Raw genomic sequence first — 16,942 nt, 5'->3', positions numbered from 1 at the left:
CTAACCTTTAAGTGGGTGCAAGAACAGGTGTTTGGGTTCCAACTTGGCTCCCTTTATTTCTTTGCTTTGTTCACTTGCCCCCTTTATGTCTTTGAATAAGTGACTTGACAGACCCCACTAAGGCTCAGCTTGCTCAGCTTTTTTTTTTTTTAAGTTCATGTATTTATTTTTGAAAGAGAGAGCAAGCAAGAGATAGAGAGGGAGAGAGAGAATCCCAAGCAGGCTCTGCACTGTCAGAGCAGAGCCAGATGTGGGGTTTGAACTCATGAGCCTTGAGATCATGACCTGAGCTGAAACCAAGAGTCAGATGCTTACCGGACTGAGCCACCCAAGTGCCCCAGCTTGCTCCTCTTTCAAATACAATAACATTTTCTAACCAACAATAGTTGATTGCAATTATTGAACAGGAGAACATGCATAAGTTACTTTCTCTGAAATAAAATCCCTAAATCAGTCTAGTATTGTCTCACAGGTTTTATTTCCTAACCTTTTAATTACTGAATGTATATATAAAATTCCTATACAAATAGAGCTATAAAAATGTAGAAATAAAGAATGCGTAGCCAAAAAAATCAAAAGAATGTAACAGAATTGAAGGAAAAATAGGATGCTCTTGGCCTGGCAGGATAGCAAAATTATGGCACCAGGTAAATAAATATTACGTATCATTGTCACCATTATTGGAAGTGACTATACCTAGCAACAATCGTTTCATTGAATTTTGGATGTTTAGGCTTTACATCTTTCCCTATCGTGTATCAAATCAACTTTTGCCATGACCCTGTGTTGAAGTAAGCTAAGAATATATGCAAATGTTCTCTGGACAATTTAAAATCTTGATGAAGTGAATGAAAATAGTACCTCATTTATCACAATGGAAGAATGGAATATTCGATGTGATTACCAAATGTCCCATTTTAGTTATTTATGAAATCAGATTCTGGGAAGTGCTAAAAATAGGAAAAGGTTGTATCATCGAAGTCAGAAGTTCTGAAGAGCTCACTGAGCCATCTCTACTTCTCCAAAAGTCAGCATAATGTGGACTTGATTTTTTAAAAAGTACTTTCCATTGTTTTCTTCTTGAGTTGTAGAGTCTCAAGTGACAGGGAACTGAAGATATATTTGGGGGACTTTATTTGACTTTATCATGACTCTTGCTGACAGTGAATTGTCATGCTCCTCATCTTGTATTTTTCTTGGCCGCTTCTTCCAATTATTTTTAATTAGCTATTTTACATGCATAATAAAATAAAGTATTCTAACAAATAATCTTAATATCCCCAGATTTTTAATTTTCAGAAATGTACAATTCAATCCCTATTCAAGTCATAAATCATTACCTTGAATGGAAATACATAGCTAAATATTCATGCCAATTGAATAAAATAATTGATGGCCTATAGCATTGTGACACATGGTTAACCTGGTTAATTAATGTGATCAACTGATGGAGAATTCTAAAACTTCATTCACTGCAAATTTTATTCCCTAATGATTTTTTTAAGGGGAAGTATTATGGAATGTTTGAGAATTTGTTTTTTTTGTTTTGTTTTTAAATTTTTTTTAACGTTTATTTATTTTTGAGACAGAGACAGAGCATGAACGGGGGAGGGTCAGAGAGAGGGAGACACAGAATCCGAAACAGGCTCCAGGCTCTGAGCTGTCAGCACAGAGCCCGACGCCGGGCTCGAACTCACGGACTGCGAGATCATGACCTGAGCTGAAGTCAGCCGCTTAACCAACTGAGCCACCCAGGCGCCCCAGGAATGTTTGAGAATTTGAATAATACGTAGGATGTGGCTGTAACTGCTACAGTTTGAACTACTAAATCCCCTCAAATTTTAGTTTTGTCATCAATAGGAAGTTACATTTACTCACATTCCTGGTACTTATGCTGAATCCAACAGAAGAGCACCTTTTGGCAAAACTAAGAAGAAAAAAAGCAAATTAAGTGGACTCTGACCCTACTTAGATTGAGGCCAAAAGTTAACTCTAGAAATATCCTGTACCCAGAGCAAAGTGAAAGTTTACTTTCTGTTCATCCGTTTCCAGAAATGCGTCTTGCAACTATAGCAACATTTTCCAAGGCAACCAAGTGCAGATTCTTTCTGAGCTATATTTAGAAAGTGTCTACAAGGACGTTCATTTTGATTAAGACCACTAACCAGGATTTCCCTTTTGAACTTTTTTTCTATGTTACTGTTAAAACAAGCTAATCATGCATAGCCAGATTTTAATAAAAAAGTAAATTACAATTAAGGAAGCCTTTATCTGATAGTTTACACTTTATTCATTTCTGCTGAGAAGATAATCAGTTTTTTTCTTGAGCAGTAAAAATATATATATAATCATACATAATTTATTGCATGCGATTCACCATTGTTATTTAAAAATCAATTTATTATACATGATTTGAGAATGAAAGAGCTGTTAAGCACAGGCAGAAATTCTATACGCTCTCTTGGCCCAAAACTTCTGAGCATAATATGTAACTTCCATCTTATCGATTCTTACTGTCTTCTGTAAAGATTCCTCCTAGCCGGCTAGCAGGTAGCTAGACAGAGACAAGGATCAGCATCCCCAAGCCATTATATGTGTGCCCTAAATGTTGGACATTGCTGCTCCAAAATTGAAAAACTGGTGTACTGAGACATTATATTATTGTTTTTTCCTTTTAAATACAGTCACAATTCTGTGAATGGCAAATCATACTTTTCAGTGAAAATCTGCTGATATATTATTACCCAAAACTTCAGCACTGTCATTTTTCTAGGTTCATTTTCCTTTTGTTGTGTTTGGTAAAATATCAAAAGAGATCATATACTGTCCCTTTAAAAGAGAAAACAAAACACCAAAGATCTCATAGGCTAAGAAGCCTTAATCACAAAGAGCCATTCTGGAATGCTTAACAAGCTCTATGAGATCTGTTGCCCATTTCAAGAGAACAAGGAACCCCGACCTTCTATTTTTCTAATGCTGTCTTTGAAGATGCTGATTCCCGGGGTACCTGGGTGGCTCAGTTGGTTAAGTGGCCGACCTGGGCTCAGATCACGATCTCACAGTTTGTGGGTTTGAGCCCCACGTCGGGCTCTGTGCTGACAGCTCAGACCTGGAGCCTGCTCCAGATTCTGTGTGTCTCTCTCTCTCTCTGCTCCTCCCCCACTCATGCTCTATCTCTCTCAAAATTAAATAAACATTAAAAAAATTTTTTTTGAAGCTGCTGCTTCCTTTGGTACAGCTTCACCCAAATGAGACAGCAATTGTAGGCCTCTCATTAAGAGAAATTTCTGTGTATTCAATGATAAAGAGATAATGATAGAAAAAAAGCATGAAGAAAGAATACAGAGATCTTTCTGCTCCTTAAAGAGAGGGGATGCTTCTGAGCTATCTGACTGTACTTTTGGAGAAACTGCAGGAAAGGGACTACAAGAAGCCCTGCAAATCCTGTTCCCTATTTCTAGAATCATACCTAATCTTCCCAAATCAGTTACTTTCTACCCATTTTTTTAAATAGCTGCGGATATAAATTCCTTAAGTTTATATAACTTTTGTCCGCATTTAATCATAGCTAGTGTCAAAAAAAAAAAAAAAAGAAAGAAAGAAAGAAAAGAAAAACAAAGTTTTTCTATCAAACCGAAAATCACTTTCTATAATTCAAATCTATTTCCATGTGAAAATGAAGACCAGTTTTAGATACTCTTTTCCTCCTACCAACCCTCCCAGTGAGAAGATGTCACTTCTTCTTTCTCCCTGAAATAAACTCCCAGCTCCACGAGTAATTTTTCATAGGCTTTATTTTCCAACCCTTTAATCATTTTATATGCTCTTTTGTGGAATGTAGAGCGCAAGAAAGCAGAGCAAAAGTCATCAAAGTATATGATATGAATGAGAGGAAAAGTAAGATATTACATCCGTCCTCAGATATTGATAACTCGCAAGCACAGATCGTAAGAGAAGCTGTAAATTAAAAGATTAGTCAACAGATGAATCTCTGTACGAAAACTATCAGAACCTTGCTACCAAATTCTTCAGGTGTAGGGCCTGTCTTCTTTGCCTTAAATTCCTCCACATTTAGCAGAGTGTCTGGGACATAACAGACACTGAGAGCACTTGAAAAGTGGACTTGAACAGATAAGCGGTATGTTTCAAATATAGAAACATAAAAATATTCTAAATGAAAGAGCCACAAGAAAGCATATTGGAAATTAATGTGACTATAGTAAAGGGCAGTGCAGAAGGAGCTACAAGGAAAGATAAAGACATGTAGTGGGCCTACAGGACATTTAACGCCCTTGCCATCTTTAACGGCTCCACTATGAGGTGAGTTGCCCCAAGGGAATCCCCTGAAGTTCGGCACTTTTCTGTGGCTTTCTCCTTGGGCCCATTCTGAATCACACAGTATGCTGATTATCCTGGGAGAACGGGCCCTAAAATCTTAAATGCAAGGCAAAGCAGTACAGGCATACCTCAGAGAGATTGCAGGTTCAGTTCCAGACAACTGCAAAAAAAGTGAATATCACTCTTTAATGTGCAATAGCATTTTGTTTAAAAAACAATGTACAATCCCTCAGTTACAAAATACTGGGTTGTCGAGGTGTGTCGGTTAAGCATCCAACTCTTGATCTCAGCTCAGGTCTTGATCTCAGGGTCGTGAATTCAAGCCCCATATGGGGCTCTGCCCTGGGTGTGAAGCGTACGTAAAAAAAAAATGCTATATTGCTAAAAATATGCTGAAGTTTATCTGAGCTTTCAGCAAGCTGTAATCACTAGAGTTCACCGTAATAAATATAATAATAATGAAAAAGTTTGAAATATTGCAAAAATGACCCAAATGTGACACAGAGACACGAAGTGAGCAAATGCTGTTGGAAAAAAAAAAAATGAAGCCCATAGACTTTTGCTCATCACAGGGTTGCCGCAACCCTTTGATTTGTAAAAACCGGGATCTATGAGGTGCAACAAAGCAAGGTGCAGTAAAACAAGCAAAATATGCTGTTTCTTCCCAAGTAATCTAATTTGTCTAATCAGAGACAAAATCACGTTCAAAACTCTTGCCCTCCTGTATGTTCATTCATATGGAAATGGACAGAGGAGGTGGCAGGCAGGGTGAGGGTAGGGCTCAGCTACCAATTGGTTGTGGCCCCTGGACAGGTCCTTGAATCACTCTCCTGGGTCTTTCGGCTTCTACTCTGAGGTCCTTTCCTGCTTATCTTGTAGAAGTCTCTGTATTATTGAGGCAAAGAGGCACCCAAAGAAGTTGACATCCATCTTGCTATTTCCCACAGATATCGCTGACACCAGAAGCTGGGAGCAAGAAAATGCGCAGACTCAGGCTGATGAGTCTAGCCCCTCAGCACTTCAGCGAGCTGCCTGGGGGATCTCTGAAACCGAAAGTGACCTCACTTACGGGGAAGTGGAGCAAAGATTAGATTTGCTTCAAGAACAACTTAACAGGTACAAGTAACGGCAAGGCAAAGAGAGAGCATCACTCGAACCCTTGGTGGGGTCTAGCTTTTCTCCTTGTAAATAGCAAATTCCTACTACCATAATCTTGTAGTTTTCATATATGCTCACTTATTTAAAATAAGACTACAAGTTGACAGAATTATTAATCTGTGTTGCAAGGAGCATTTATTTAGAACACGTCATGCTTCTGGCAACATAAATCCTATTTTTTCTTTACTTGTCATAAAATTAGTATATCACCCACACCAGCTGCTGAAGAAAAATCCTTTTTGTCCCTCAAAATAATTCATATTTGGCTTGTTTACTAACACCCTCTTTTAATCCTGCTTTTACACTTTTGGTTGTTTCTGGTAACTTAGTTATGTGTGATGGCATTTTTTTTAAGTATAGACAAAATTAGTTCAACATTTAGATATTCAGTCAATATGTGAAAAATGTATTTGAATCAAAAATAGCGCAGCGTTAAAGCCCAGATCTTTTCCATTTTCCTTCCGTCTTTGATCTCTACCCTTTTAAGATGAGGCATGAATTTTAGTTTTAAGGAGAATGGAATTCCTTAACGCAATCTGTGTAGATTTAGTAAAATCAAACTGGTCACTAAGTCAGGAAAAAAAAAATATATGATTGAGTATGATATCACTGCTTTAGTTGTGCTTCACGTGGGAATTGACCTTGATTCAAAGGTAGCCTCTGAATACACCACCAGGCAAGGCAGTGTTCATAGACGAAAAGCTTCATGGATTAAACTAAAATGCTCAAATCACACAATTTACTAAATCAATGTAGAACATACAATGAGAGGGGCGTCTGGGTGGCTCAGTCGGTTGGGTGTCCGACTTTGGCTCAGGTCATGATCTCGCAGTCTGTGAGTTCAAGCCCCACATCGGGCTCTGAGCTGGTAGCTCAGAGCCTGGAGCCTGCTTCAGATTCTGTGTCTCCCTCTCTCTCTCTGCCCCTCCCCCACTCTCACTGGGTCTCTCTCTCTCTCAAAAATAAAAAAATAAAAAAATAAAAAAAATTTTAAAAATTGAAAAAAAAAAACCATACAATGAGAGTTGAGGAAAGCTAGATGAGATACTTAACACATTTCTAATAAGTGCACGTGCGGTAAAAGGAACACACTACCCGAATCCTGATTTATGACACGTTCATATATGCTGCATCATCCTGCCCTGATGTGTGGTGACTAGGACGACAGTGGCAGTTTGCACAAAGCATCCACAGACAAAAAAATCTGTTCCAGTGACATACACTTGCTCTATCACGGAGATGTAAGGCTGGATATGCCGGCCACAGCCGTGGCTCTCCAGTTAGTCTGCTCAGCAACTATGTATTTTATTTGCTCTTTGTAGGTAAAGCCCATGTGGAGCTGGAGTGAGCCTATGCTGTGTGTCACCACTGGATGGCCAAATTTGGGGGTGACAGTTGTCTGTCCTGAGTTGACTTGAGAATAATTTCTTCTTTCTGTCTCTGTCTCTGTAAGCCACACTCTGGTTTGTTACATCCTATTTCTGTTCCATCTTTGGAAGGTCTTACAGGTTACCTAGCATGCTGTCTGTATTTAATACACCTTATGAATTCTCTCCACGCTTAGCAAGCTACTTACTCATTATCTATACTTAACTAACACGTCCTATGAGTTTTGCCTACACCACATAAGCTCCCTGGTTTACTAACTACTTGCTTAATGTTTCCTATGTGCTTTATCCATTATATCTATCTTTCATTGTTTTTTTTTAATGTTTATGCCAGAAATGAATACGGACAAACAATACAGTAAGCACATTAAAATGCGTGTACACACACATATACATTGCCACAAAAAAATAAATTAGGAATTAAAACAGACAAATAGAAAATCTACAGATTTGTAAATTCAAATAAATTTGTTCATTTCAAACAAAAGTACGAAAATATTGCAGGAGCTAAAGATTTATTTTGTAGTCTGTCTTTTCATGGATTTTAGTTGAATTTAAAACCTCCTGGTGCTAAGGTCCATACACCATTTTCAAGTGCCAAATGCAAGTCTTATAAAATGAAACATACCTGAGAAGATTAAAGTATCGTGTCATTTACTTAGGGTCAGCAATCCCTCATTCAAGTATAAGAACTTGCCATGGTAATACTTATTATTGGTCAGAGAAACATATTTAGTGGCTTAATTAATACATTTGCTTTTTTACTCTCTTTGCCTTGTTTACCAATCACATTGATCCTTTAGCCACAACATACACAAAAATATATACTGTACACACATAAAAATTGGTATGTGTGATCTCTGGACTTGAATTTTTTGATTCCTGTGACTTAGGGAAAATAAGTGTCCATTTCTTTACTGCCAGGACATAAAATGTGTTCAATTTGTTGAGGGGATATAAAAATGAGTGAATGGGGCGCCTGGGTGGCTCAGTCGGTTAAGCGGCCGACTTCGGCTCAGGTCGTGATCTCGAGGTTTGTGAGTTCGAGCCCCGCATCGGGCTCTGTGCTGACAGCTCAGAGCCTGGAGCCTGTTTCAGATTCTGTGTCTCCCTCTCTCTGACCCTCCCCCGTTCATGCTCTGTCTCTCTCTGTCTCAGAAATAAATAAACGTTAAAAAAAAAATTAAAAAAAAAAAGAAAAGAAAAAATGAGTGAATGAAAAAAAATAATAAAAATAAATAAATAAATAAATAAATATGAGTGAATGAATAAGTGAATTGACAGGGACAGCAGTGATATCTTTACAAAATACTTGTGGTTAGCCTAGATTAAGGTCATAGCTCTGCTACTTAACTATGTACAGGGTTTATGGTTCTCTAGCCTCAGTTTCTGTCTTTGACTCATACACACCTGCAATGGTATTTAAGGACTAAGATATGATATGTGGAAACTATAGATGCTCACACAGGGAGGGGTTGTACCAGCAGCTAGGTAAAATCTGATGAACAATGAACTCTACTTTATTATTGGTATTCCTCCTGAGTGTATTCTCCTAGTTTATTTATATTTACTTCCTTTAGTCCTTTCTTCAGGATTAAAGTTAAGGTGTTAGGATCCCTTTAGTTGCCTTTTCAGGGGTACCAATCATTGCTGCTGAGATAAGTCGGAGATTACTGAAAACGTATGTCTTCAATATGTCCCGGGGCCAAAAGTGTAAACTCTTAAGGGCACACCCATCGAGGAGCATTTGATTTGCAATAGCCCATTAGTAATAATAATTTTTATTGTTATCTTATTACATTACTTATTATGATTTTTATATGAAACTTTTCATCTCTAAAGTACAATTAAATTTCTCCTAGGGCGCCTAGGTGGCTCAATAGGTTAAGTGTCCAACTATTGATTTCGGCTCAGGTCATGATCTCACGGTTCATGAGATCAAACCCCACATCAGGCTCTGCCTTAACAGCGTTAAGGATCTGCTTGGGATTCTTTCTCCCACTCTCTCTCTCTGCCCCTCCCCGACTTGTGCATGCACGTGTGTGCACTCTCTGTCTCTTCATCTCAAAATAAACATATTTTTAAAAAAATCTATCTTGGCATCTATTTTGACATAGTCCCAGCATCTATATGTCCTTTGATCTACTTCTCACTTTGACTTACTTCTATTTCTCTCCAATATTTTCAACAAACATTTTATGGCCTAACTCAGCTTAGCCTCTTTTGGATTTGAAATCCAAAATATTACATTTTTACTGCACTGGCGTCTCCAACATCTTTCCTCCACTTTACTCACAAAGGCAAAAGTATAAAGAACAAGTTTGAAGAGGGTAACTCAGCTCAAACTTTGACTTTGAGTGGGAATCCTGGGACATTTTCTGGAATTGGGTCTGCCCTGTTTAGCTTCAGTATTCTGTTCGAATGTAGAACTGTGAATCACAACCCCGTTTGTCTCCTTCAAATATTCATATTAAGCAAACTGTGCAATAAGAACAGATATAAATGGGTCTATCTTGAATCAGCTTTGCTGCTACCACTTTCCTGCTTTAATGACCATTAAACTATATGTAGGGTTAAAGGTTTACAAAAGGAAGGTTCTTACATATTTATATATTATGTCTACAGACATACATATTTAGGGCAATAGCACTTGATCCTAAAACAGGGCTTCTCAAACTTTACTGTGAATGGGAATCGCTTGGGGATCTTATTAAAATGCAGATTCTAAGTCCCATAGATCTAGAACTCCATTCTAACAAGTGCCCAGCTTTGACCACACTACAGGTAGGGAGCTCTGGAGCATGTAAAAGCTTTTAATAATGATTTCATGTCTTACAGATCATCCAGAGCAATTTATGTGTGTGCCGTTAGTATGGCATTGAGCATGTGCTTCACCTAGTGTTATACTTATTTATGTACTTCCTTCTTTTTTCCTTCCTACGTGGTCAGCTTCTCTCAGCACCTTAGACTAGATTCTACATATATCATCATCATGTTCTCCTTTTCACCTTCCTGCCCACCAAAGTGCCTGGTATATTGTGGATCTTTAAATAAGTGCAGAACGCATTTACTTTATGCAGCTGAATAGTTATGTTGATGTAGGAGAGAAAAAATATTTTTCCCTCTACCCTTCTGAGTTCTTGGCTAAGACCCCTGTAATTAAAGACAGGTTAACAAGAAAAAACAAATAAGTTTATTTAACACATTGCCCTCATGTATACATGGGAGATATACAGAGGAAAATGAGTCAATCCCCAAGGTCGCTTAGAATCCGGGATTAGACACCACCTTGTTAAGGGAAAGTGTAGGGGACATAAGCCTCTTAGAGGAGAGTAAATGATTTTTAGGAAAGGTAAATGGACAGTCAGAAGAAGAGGTAGAAGATATGGTAGTTTGTGAAAAAGTTTGTCTCAGTGTGGTGTCGGCTTCCAGTCTTTTCTCTTGTGACAAGAGCCAATCTTCTCTTGCTGATGAAATACCAGAGGAGTGAATTTATCACAGTTGAGTTCCTTTTGGATCTGCTTTTAGGAAGATAAGGGAAGTTCAGAGAAAGCCTCTCTCTGCATTTTCTGTTTTTCATGTGCCTACAACTCAAATAATCAATATGCCAAAGTGGCATATTTCAGTACCTTTCATTGACCAAAAAAAAAAAAGTTTTAAAACCGGGTTATAGACTGGGTGGTCTATAAACAACAGAGACTCATTTCTCACAACACAGGAGGCTGGGAAGTCCAAGATCAAGGTACCAGCAGATTCAGTCTCTGGTGAGGCTCGTTTCCTGATTCATAGGTGGCTGTCTTCTTGGGGTGTACTCATGTGGTAAAAGGTAGAAGGAAGGAAGCTCTCTGGGGTCTCTTTTATAGGGACACTAATCCCACTCATGAGAGCCCCACCCTCATGACCTAATCACATCCTAAATACCCTACCTCCTAACACCATCGCATTGGGGGTTAAGATTTTAACATATGAATTTTGAGTATATAAACATTCAAGCCATTGCACTGAACTACCCAAAATATCAGATAACCAGTTAATAAACAAAAACTAAGTATTCAAAATTACTGCAGGAAGAGAGAATGCTATCTTGAAAGAGCCTAAGTGGTGTCTCAGGAGGGGAAGTAAGTAGGACATTCCTAGGACTTTGAAATCTGGGCCCTTCAAGGCTGGGAACTAATTGGAATTGGGCAAAGTTCATGCTGTTATAATCCAGGTTGAGGGACACAGTGAGGTGAAGATCTTCAAGCAAATCTGAATAAATAAAATCTGTTTGATAAACAAATTATTTGTTCAGATGAGCAGACTGTTGTCTCCAATGAGTTGGTCTATAGAAATTTCCTCAAGAAGTGAAGTGAAGTTTATATTTAGTCTTATTTTTTTCAGGCAAGGTTTTCCCGGAACGAACAACAAAGTCAGGTTGACAGAAGTGGTCCACACAGTCTCAGTTCTCACCCTACACCTGCTACTTCACCTGCCAGGGAACTCTTGCATGCATGAGCCCTACTTACAGTAGTACATTGCCATTACTGAAGACCCACCTTCCAACAGATTTCTTCTTCATGGAGACTATTCAAATAGAATCCATGATATTAAGATCCCATTTCTCAGAGACCACTGCTGTTTGATAAAGGACTCAAAAACAGTATCATGATTTTTTATTCTCTGTTGCATTTTGAATCCCATGTGTTGAAATTTTTATTCCATCCCCCACCCCCAAGTCCATTTATATTCAATGTAATAAATACTTTGTAAGCCACTCACTAAACATTAGTCTGTTTGCAGACTTTTCTTTGGGGGTGCAAAGGAGGGAGAAATGAATTCTGAATGAGTCCAAGATGGAAAGAGTTTCGGGTGCAGATAAAATTTGAACTGGAGCTTGAGAAATGAAAGGAAAAATTGACGTATGACAACAAAATAATAAGTCTTCTCCAGTTAGTTGGCACCATAAAGAAATAGATCAGACCTACAGGTAACAAGTAGATAAATAAACTGGTCGATAACTCCTTTTTTTGTCTCATTTCAGTGTGTGGTTTTGACATTTGTGAGGCACAATCATGTATAATGTATAGCTTTTGGTTTAGAAGACAGGAAGCTATATGGTTAAGTATACCAGGTATAGAAAACCTGTACGAATGATGTTATTATGATTCTCAGGAGGAAGATCTGTAGTGGCAGGATTAAAACTAAAAAGAAAAACAAAATGACCTTTTCTTAAATCAAAGACTAAGTTCTCTCCACTTCAAATGTCACAAACAAATGCAGCATGTATATAATTGGACAAAATTAGTTCTATGATTTTAAAATTTTGGTAAGATTTACCTTCTCTTTGCATCTTTCATTCAGAGACAAAATAGCACAAGTAAGATTTAAAGTTTTCTAAAGATGCATACAGTCCAAATTTTCTGTTCTTATGCCCACAAACTTTCCTTTTTTAAAGTGCTGTTAACACATGCAAAAAAAGAAAATTAGTCCTATTGTATTTTGCTATTTTCCTTCGAATTTTAATTTAAAATGAGAATGAATTTAACAGGCCAGTTGGATCCTTCTGAGCTTTGGGGAAAAAAACATCAGACTGGCATCTTGCAAGCCAGATGGGTCATAGAAGCAAGTGAACTTGTATATTTGGTTTGTTTCTTAAATGCCAAAGGCCTGGAATTGTAAATTGGTTAGAAATTTAGCATCTAACAGCATTTAACAATAAAGAACACAATGGGGGGCGCCTGGGTGGCTCAGTCGGTTAGGCGTCCGACTTCGGCTCAGGTCATGATCCCACAGTTCACAAGTTCAGGCCCCGCATCGGCAGCTTGAAGCCTGGAGGCTGCTTTGGATTCTGTGTCTCCCTCTCTCTCTGCTCCTCCTTCCCCCGCTCAAAAATAGGTAAATTTTTTTTAAAAAAGAATGCAATGAATAACATGCAATACTATGAATAGGACAGAAACAAGGTAAAATAAAGGTAAACTTGAAATACATAAGAAATTACACAATTGTTGCAGCTATGAAAGAAATGTGCTACCAAGTCCATATTTAAAGAGTAAACAAAATGTTCTCAAGAAACTGGCAAAGCCTGATTAAAAAGCAAAGAAAATTATCATTAACAATGGATTCTCAGTATGTTTTACATTTGAAATCAATAAAGGTTGGTAAAAATGTAGTCTATTTCAATTCAGCTGCTTTTCCATTAAGATCTTATTAAGCAGGAAAGCAGGAAAGCAATGGTGTTTATCAGAACCACTAGTGGAACACAGAAAGTGAGCATCAGCCAGGAGAGAATCTGTGTGCTCCCTCTCCTGTCCTTCTTGTTTAAAGCAGGGCCATAATTCTGTTTGTTGGTGGTACTGAATTTTCTCGAATGCTTTGCAATCCTGGACTATTTTAGGACTGTCTTCCCCCATTTGTGTCTGTCCTGCAGACTTGAATCCCAAATGACTGCTGACATCCAGACCATCTTACAGTTGCTGCAGAAACAAACCACTGTGGTTCCCCCCGCCTACAGTATGGTAACTGCCGGAGCGGAGTATCAGAGACCCATTATTCGCCTGATGAGATCCAGCCATCCAGCAGCATCCATCAAGACTGATCGAAGTTTCAGTCCTTCCTCACAAGTAAGTGTAGATGCTGTATAAACGAGAGTCTCTCTCTGGGTGTTTCTGGGGACCACATGAGTCAGAACCATCTGGGGTGCTATGGGAAAATAAAGGTCTCATCCCCATCTGTTTTTGCTCCATTAAATTTCTGGGAATAGCCCCTAGAATTTGAATTTAAACCAGCCCCCCAATAATTCTTCTGTTCATTTATTTTTATTTTTTTTTAATTTTCATCCAGTTAGCATATAGTGCACAATGATTTCAGTAGATTCCTTAGTGCCCCTTACCCATTTAGCCCATCCCCCCTCCCCAAACCCCTCCAGTAACCAACCCTCTGTTCTCCATATTTAAGAGTCTCTTATGTTTTGTCCCCTTCCCTGTTTTTATATTATTTTTGTTTCCCTTCCCTTATGTTCATGTTTTGTATATTAAAGTCCTCATGAGTGAAGTCATATATGTCTTTCTCTGACTAATTTCGCTTAGCATAATACCCTCTAGTTCCATCCAGGTAGTTGCAAATGGCAAGATTTCATTCTTTTTGATTGCTGAGTAATACTCCATTATATATATATATATATATATATATATATATATATATATATATAAACACACACACACACACACACACACACACACACACCACATCTTCTTTATCCATTCATCCATCAATGGACATTTGGGCTCTTTCCATACTTTGGCTATTGTTGATAGTGCTGTTATAAACATTGGGGTGCATGTGTCCCTTTGAAACAAAATGCCCGTATCCCTTGGTTATGTTTATTTCATGTTTGAGAACAGTGGACCTCAAAGTATGATTTTAAACCACTAGTAATTTCTTTCCCCCTAAGCAAAAGTTCTTTTCAAGAATCAATCTGCTTGAGCTTATATATGGTAGAGCTTTGAAAGCTGTAGCCCTGGGTCCAAAAAGTTACTTCAAAGAATGGTCTGTAATTTACTATGGTGACAAGAGGTGCTCTTGGGCACCGTCTCCGGAAGGAAGTAAGGGGAGGAGAAAGAGCAGTTGTCCACAGAGGATCTGAGGTTCCAGTGAGATCAGACTAGTAATCTCATTTGCGCCCCACCCATCACCAGAGATCTCTAAACTTTTCACATCCCCATGATACTAAAAGGAGTAATGTTAAAGTGTCCTTTATCTTGCCTCTGAAGACTTCTAAGGTCTTGTTAATAAAAATATTTTAATACATTTTTAAAAATGTTTATTTATTTTGGGAGAGAGAGGGAAGGGCAGAGAGAGAGAGAATCCCAAGCAGGCCCCCCCCTGTAGACACAGAGCCCCATTCAGGGTGCGATCTCACCAACTATGAGATCATGACCAGAGTTGAAATCAAGAGTTGGATGCTTAACGGACTGAGCCACCCAGATGCCCCTAAAGACTTCTAAGGCCTTTTGACTTATGTTAATATGAAGGTCTGCATGGCAAATTATTTTTAATTACTTAAGCCGAATAGCCAAACTGACGCTAAGGAAGGTGGACCCAGCACAGTCTTGGAAGATTTTTTTAGAAGTTTGGAAATTTAGTGCAAAATATTATGGGAAATTAAGCTACATCAATAACAGGGAGAAATGTGAAGAAAGAAAATAATGAAATCTTTCTGAGATATGAAAGTAGAAATTTTTTTATCCCTAGCTAGTTTTGAATGTCTCCAATCTTGCAAAACTGTGTACTTTGTTCTTTGTTTTCAGTGGATTTAGGTAATATTTTCTGACCAAGGATAGGTGATTTTCCTTCGTTTGTTTTTTTTCCCTCTCCTCCTTACACTGTCTAGTCACCAAATGACACACATTTCTGATCTTAGTTTTGTCTTGAATTTTGAATTAAAACTCACCTGGAAACTCAAACTCAATGTTAAATTGTGTGTATGTATGTATCTGTATGAATCTGATCTGGCTTCAGTGCAAAATTAAAGTTCTTAGAATGGTTGTTTAGGATAAACTGATGCCCAACATCCAAAGCCTTGATCTGGCCTTGGGAGGGAAAGTTTGGTTAATACCACTAATCAAATATAGATTAATGGGAAAATAAAACGTATTTTGATTTCGTGAGTGTAATTTTAGAAATCTGTCCAAATGAATTGTAAAAACGTGTTTTCTTGTCTTTCTCTCAGTGTCCTGAATTTCTAGACCTTGAAAAATCTAAACTTAAATCCAAAGACTCCCTCTCAAGTGGGGTGCATCTGAACACAGCTTCGGAAGACAACTTGACTTCACTTTTAAAACAAGACAGTGATCTCTCTTTAGAGCTTCACCCGCGGCAAAGAAAAACTTACCTTCATCCAATTAGGCATCCTTCTTTGACAGATTCATCCCTAAGCACTGTAGGAATCTTGGGTCTTCATAGGCATGTTTCTGATCCTGGTCTTCCGGGGAAATAATCATTTTGTACTATTTACTCCACATACAATGTAAGTGCTTTTAATGGCTGTTTTCCTTTTTTTGTATTTAAATCCTCTCTACTTGACTCAGGGGCTCACAAGGTACCATTATATGCAAAAGTACTGTATATTTTCCTAAATTGAAGCTTGTAAGGTAAAATTGAGCAATTAGGATGTAAATATACGTATGAACTCTTTTGTTCCAAATGTTAAAACTGCCAGCATCTCCAGGCATCTTATTTTATTTTTATTTATTTATTTTTTTTAAATCATGTGCATGTTAGGAAACTCCAATTTCTCTTGCATGGAGACTCCTACTTACTACTTTTACTAAACCTGTACTTTGTTATGAAAATGCCTTCCAAGCAAGTAAGAAACCAACGGGTGACATTGTTCATGGAAGCAAATCATGGAAGATCCTAAACTCACGGAAGTTCCAGGGGTAGAAAGGGAACTTAAGTCACTCAGAACAGATACCCTTCTGTTCTGAGAGGTTTATAGTTAATTACATCCATTTCACCACACTGAAAAAAAAAAAATAGTTTTAGAGTTCTGAATCTTCGACCACGTTGGGTGTCCATCTCCAAATACATGAATATAGGCCAGCTTTAATGGGGACAAAAAGGACTTTCGACTTAAAATTCTGTCTCTAACTGCATTTACAAACTACCTAACATATTTCTCACTGGCACATTTCCTTGCATATTTAGAAACCAGTAGAAACAAGTTTCTCTCTCTTTTTATTATTATTATTATTATTATTATTTTTTTTTTTTTTTTTTTGAGGAGGGGAAGGGAGTCTTCTCAAGAACTGCCAAGGTGTGACTGACACAAAGTGATATCTACAGCTTTCCTCTGATTCATATATTAGGGCAATCCTGAATTGGAGCAAAAGAGTGGACACACATGGTTCTTTTTTAAAAATGTCAACCCAGTGGATTTGCATGGCAAAACTAGCTCCCATTTAAGCATATGTTGTTCCACGGTTTTCGATTTAATCCCAGCTGTGGAAAAACAATATGTTTGTACCTGCCTGTAAAGGAAATGAAGACACCAGCAGTAAAATTTGTTTTGTTCAGTTACT

General features: G+C 37.9%; 1 protein-coding gene across 7 annotated transcripts in view; it reads left to right on the top strand.

Annotated features, from left to right (window-relative positions):
• Positions 1–16,615, top strand: part of KCNH7 (potassium voltage-gated channel subfamily H member 7) — a 480,526-nt gene extending 463,911 nt beyond the window's left edge. For all 7 annotated transcript variants that reach the window (XM_086718759.1, XM_086718756.1, XM_086718758.1 and 4 more), the window contains 3 exons: positions 5,286–5,454; positions 13,291–13,483; positions 15,592–16,615. In XM_086718759.1, coding sequence (XP_086574885.1) covers positions 5,286–5,454; positions 13,291–13,483; positions 15,592–15,858 — 629 coding nt within the window. In that variant the 3' untranslated portion in view covers positions 15,859–16,615. The remainder of the gene's footprint in view (positions 1–5,285; positions 5,455–13,290; positions 13,484–15,591) is intronic.
• Positions 16,616–16,942: the final 327 nt, after the last annotated feature.

This window comes from Puma concolor, chromosome C1, assembly GCF_028749965.1.
Source record: "Puma concolor isolate L17-30 chromosome C1, mPumCon1.1.hap2, whole genome shotgun sequence".
Taxonomy (NCBI): domain Eukaryota; kingdom Metazoa; phylum Chordata; class Mammalia; order Carnivora; family Felidae; genus Puma; species Puma concolor.
Note: the sequence above shows the minus strand (reverse complement) of the source record. Positions and strands in the feature narration are given on the sequence as shown.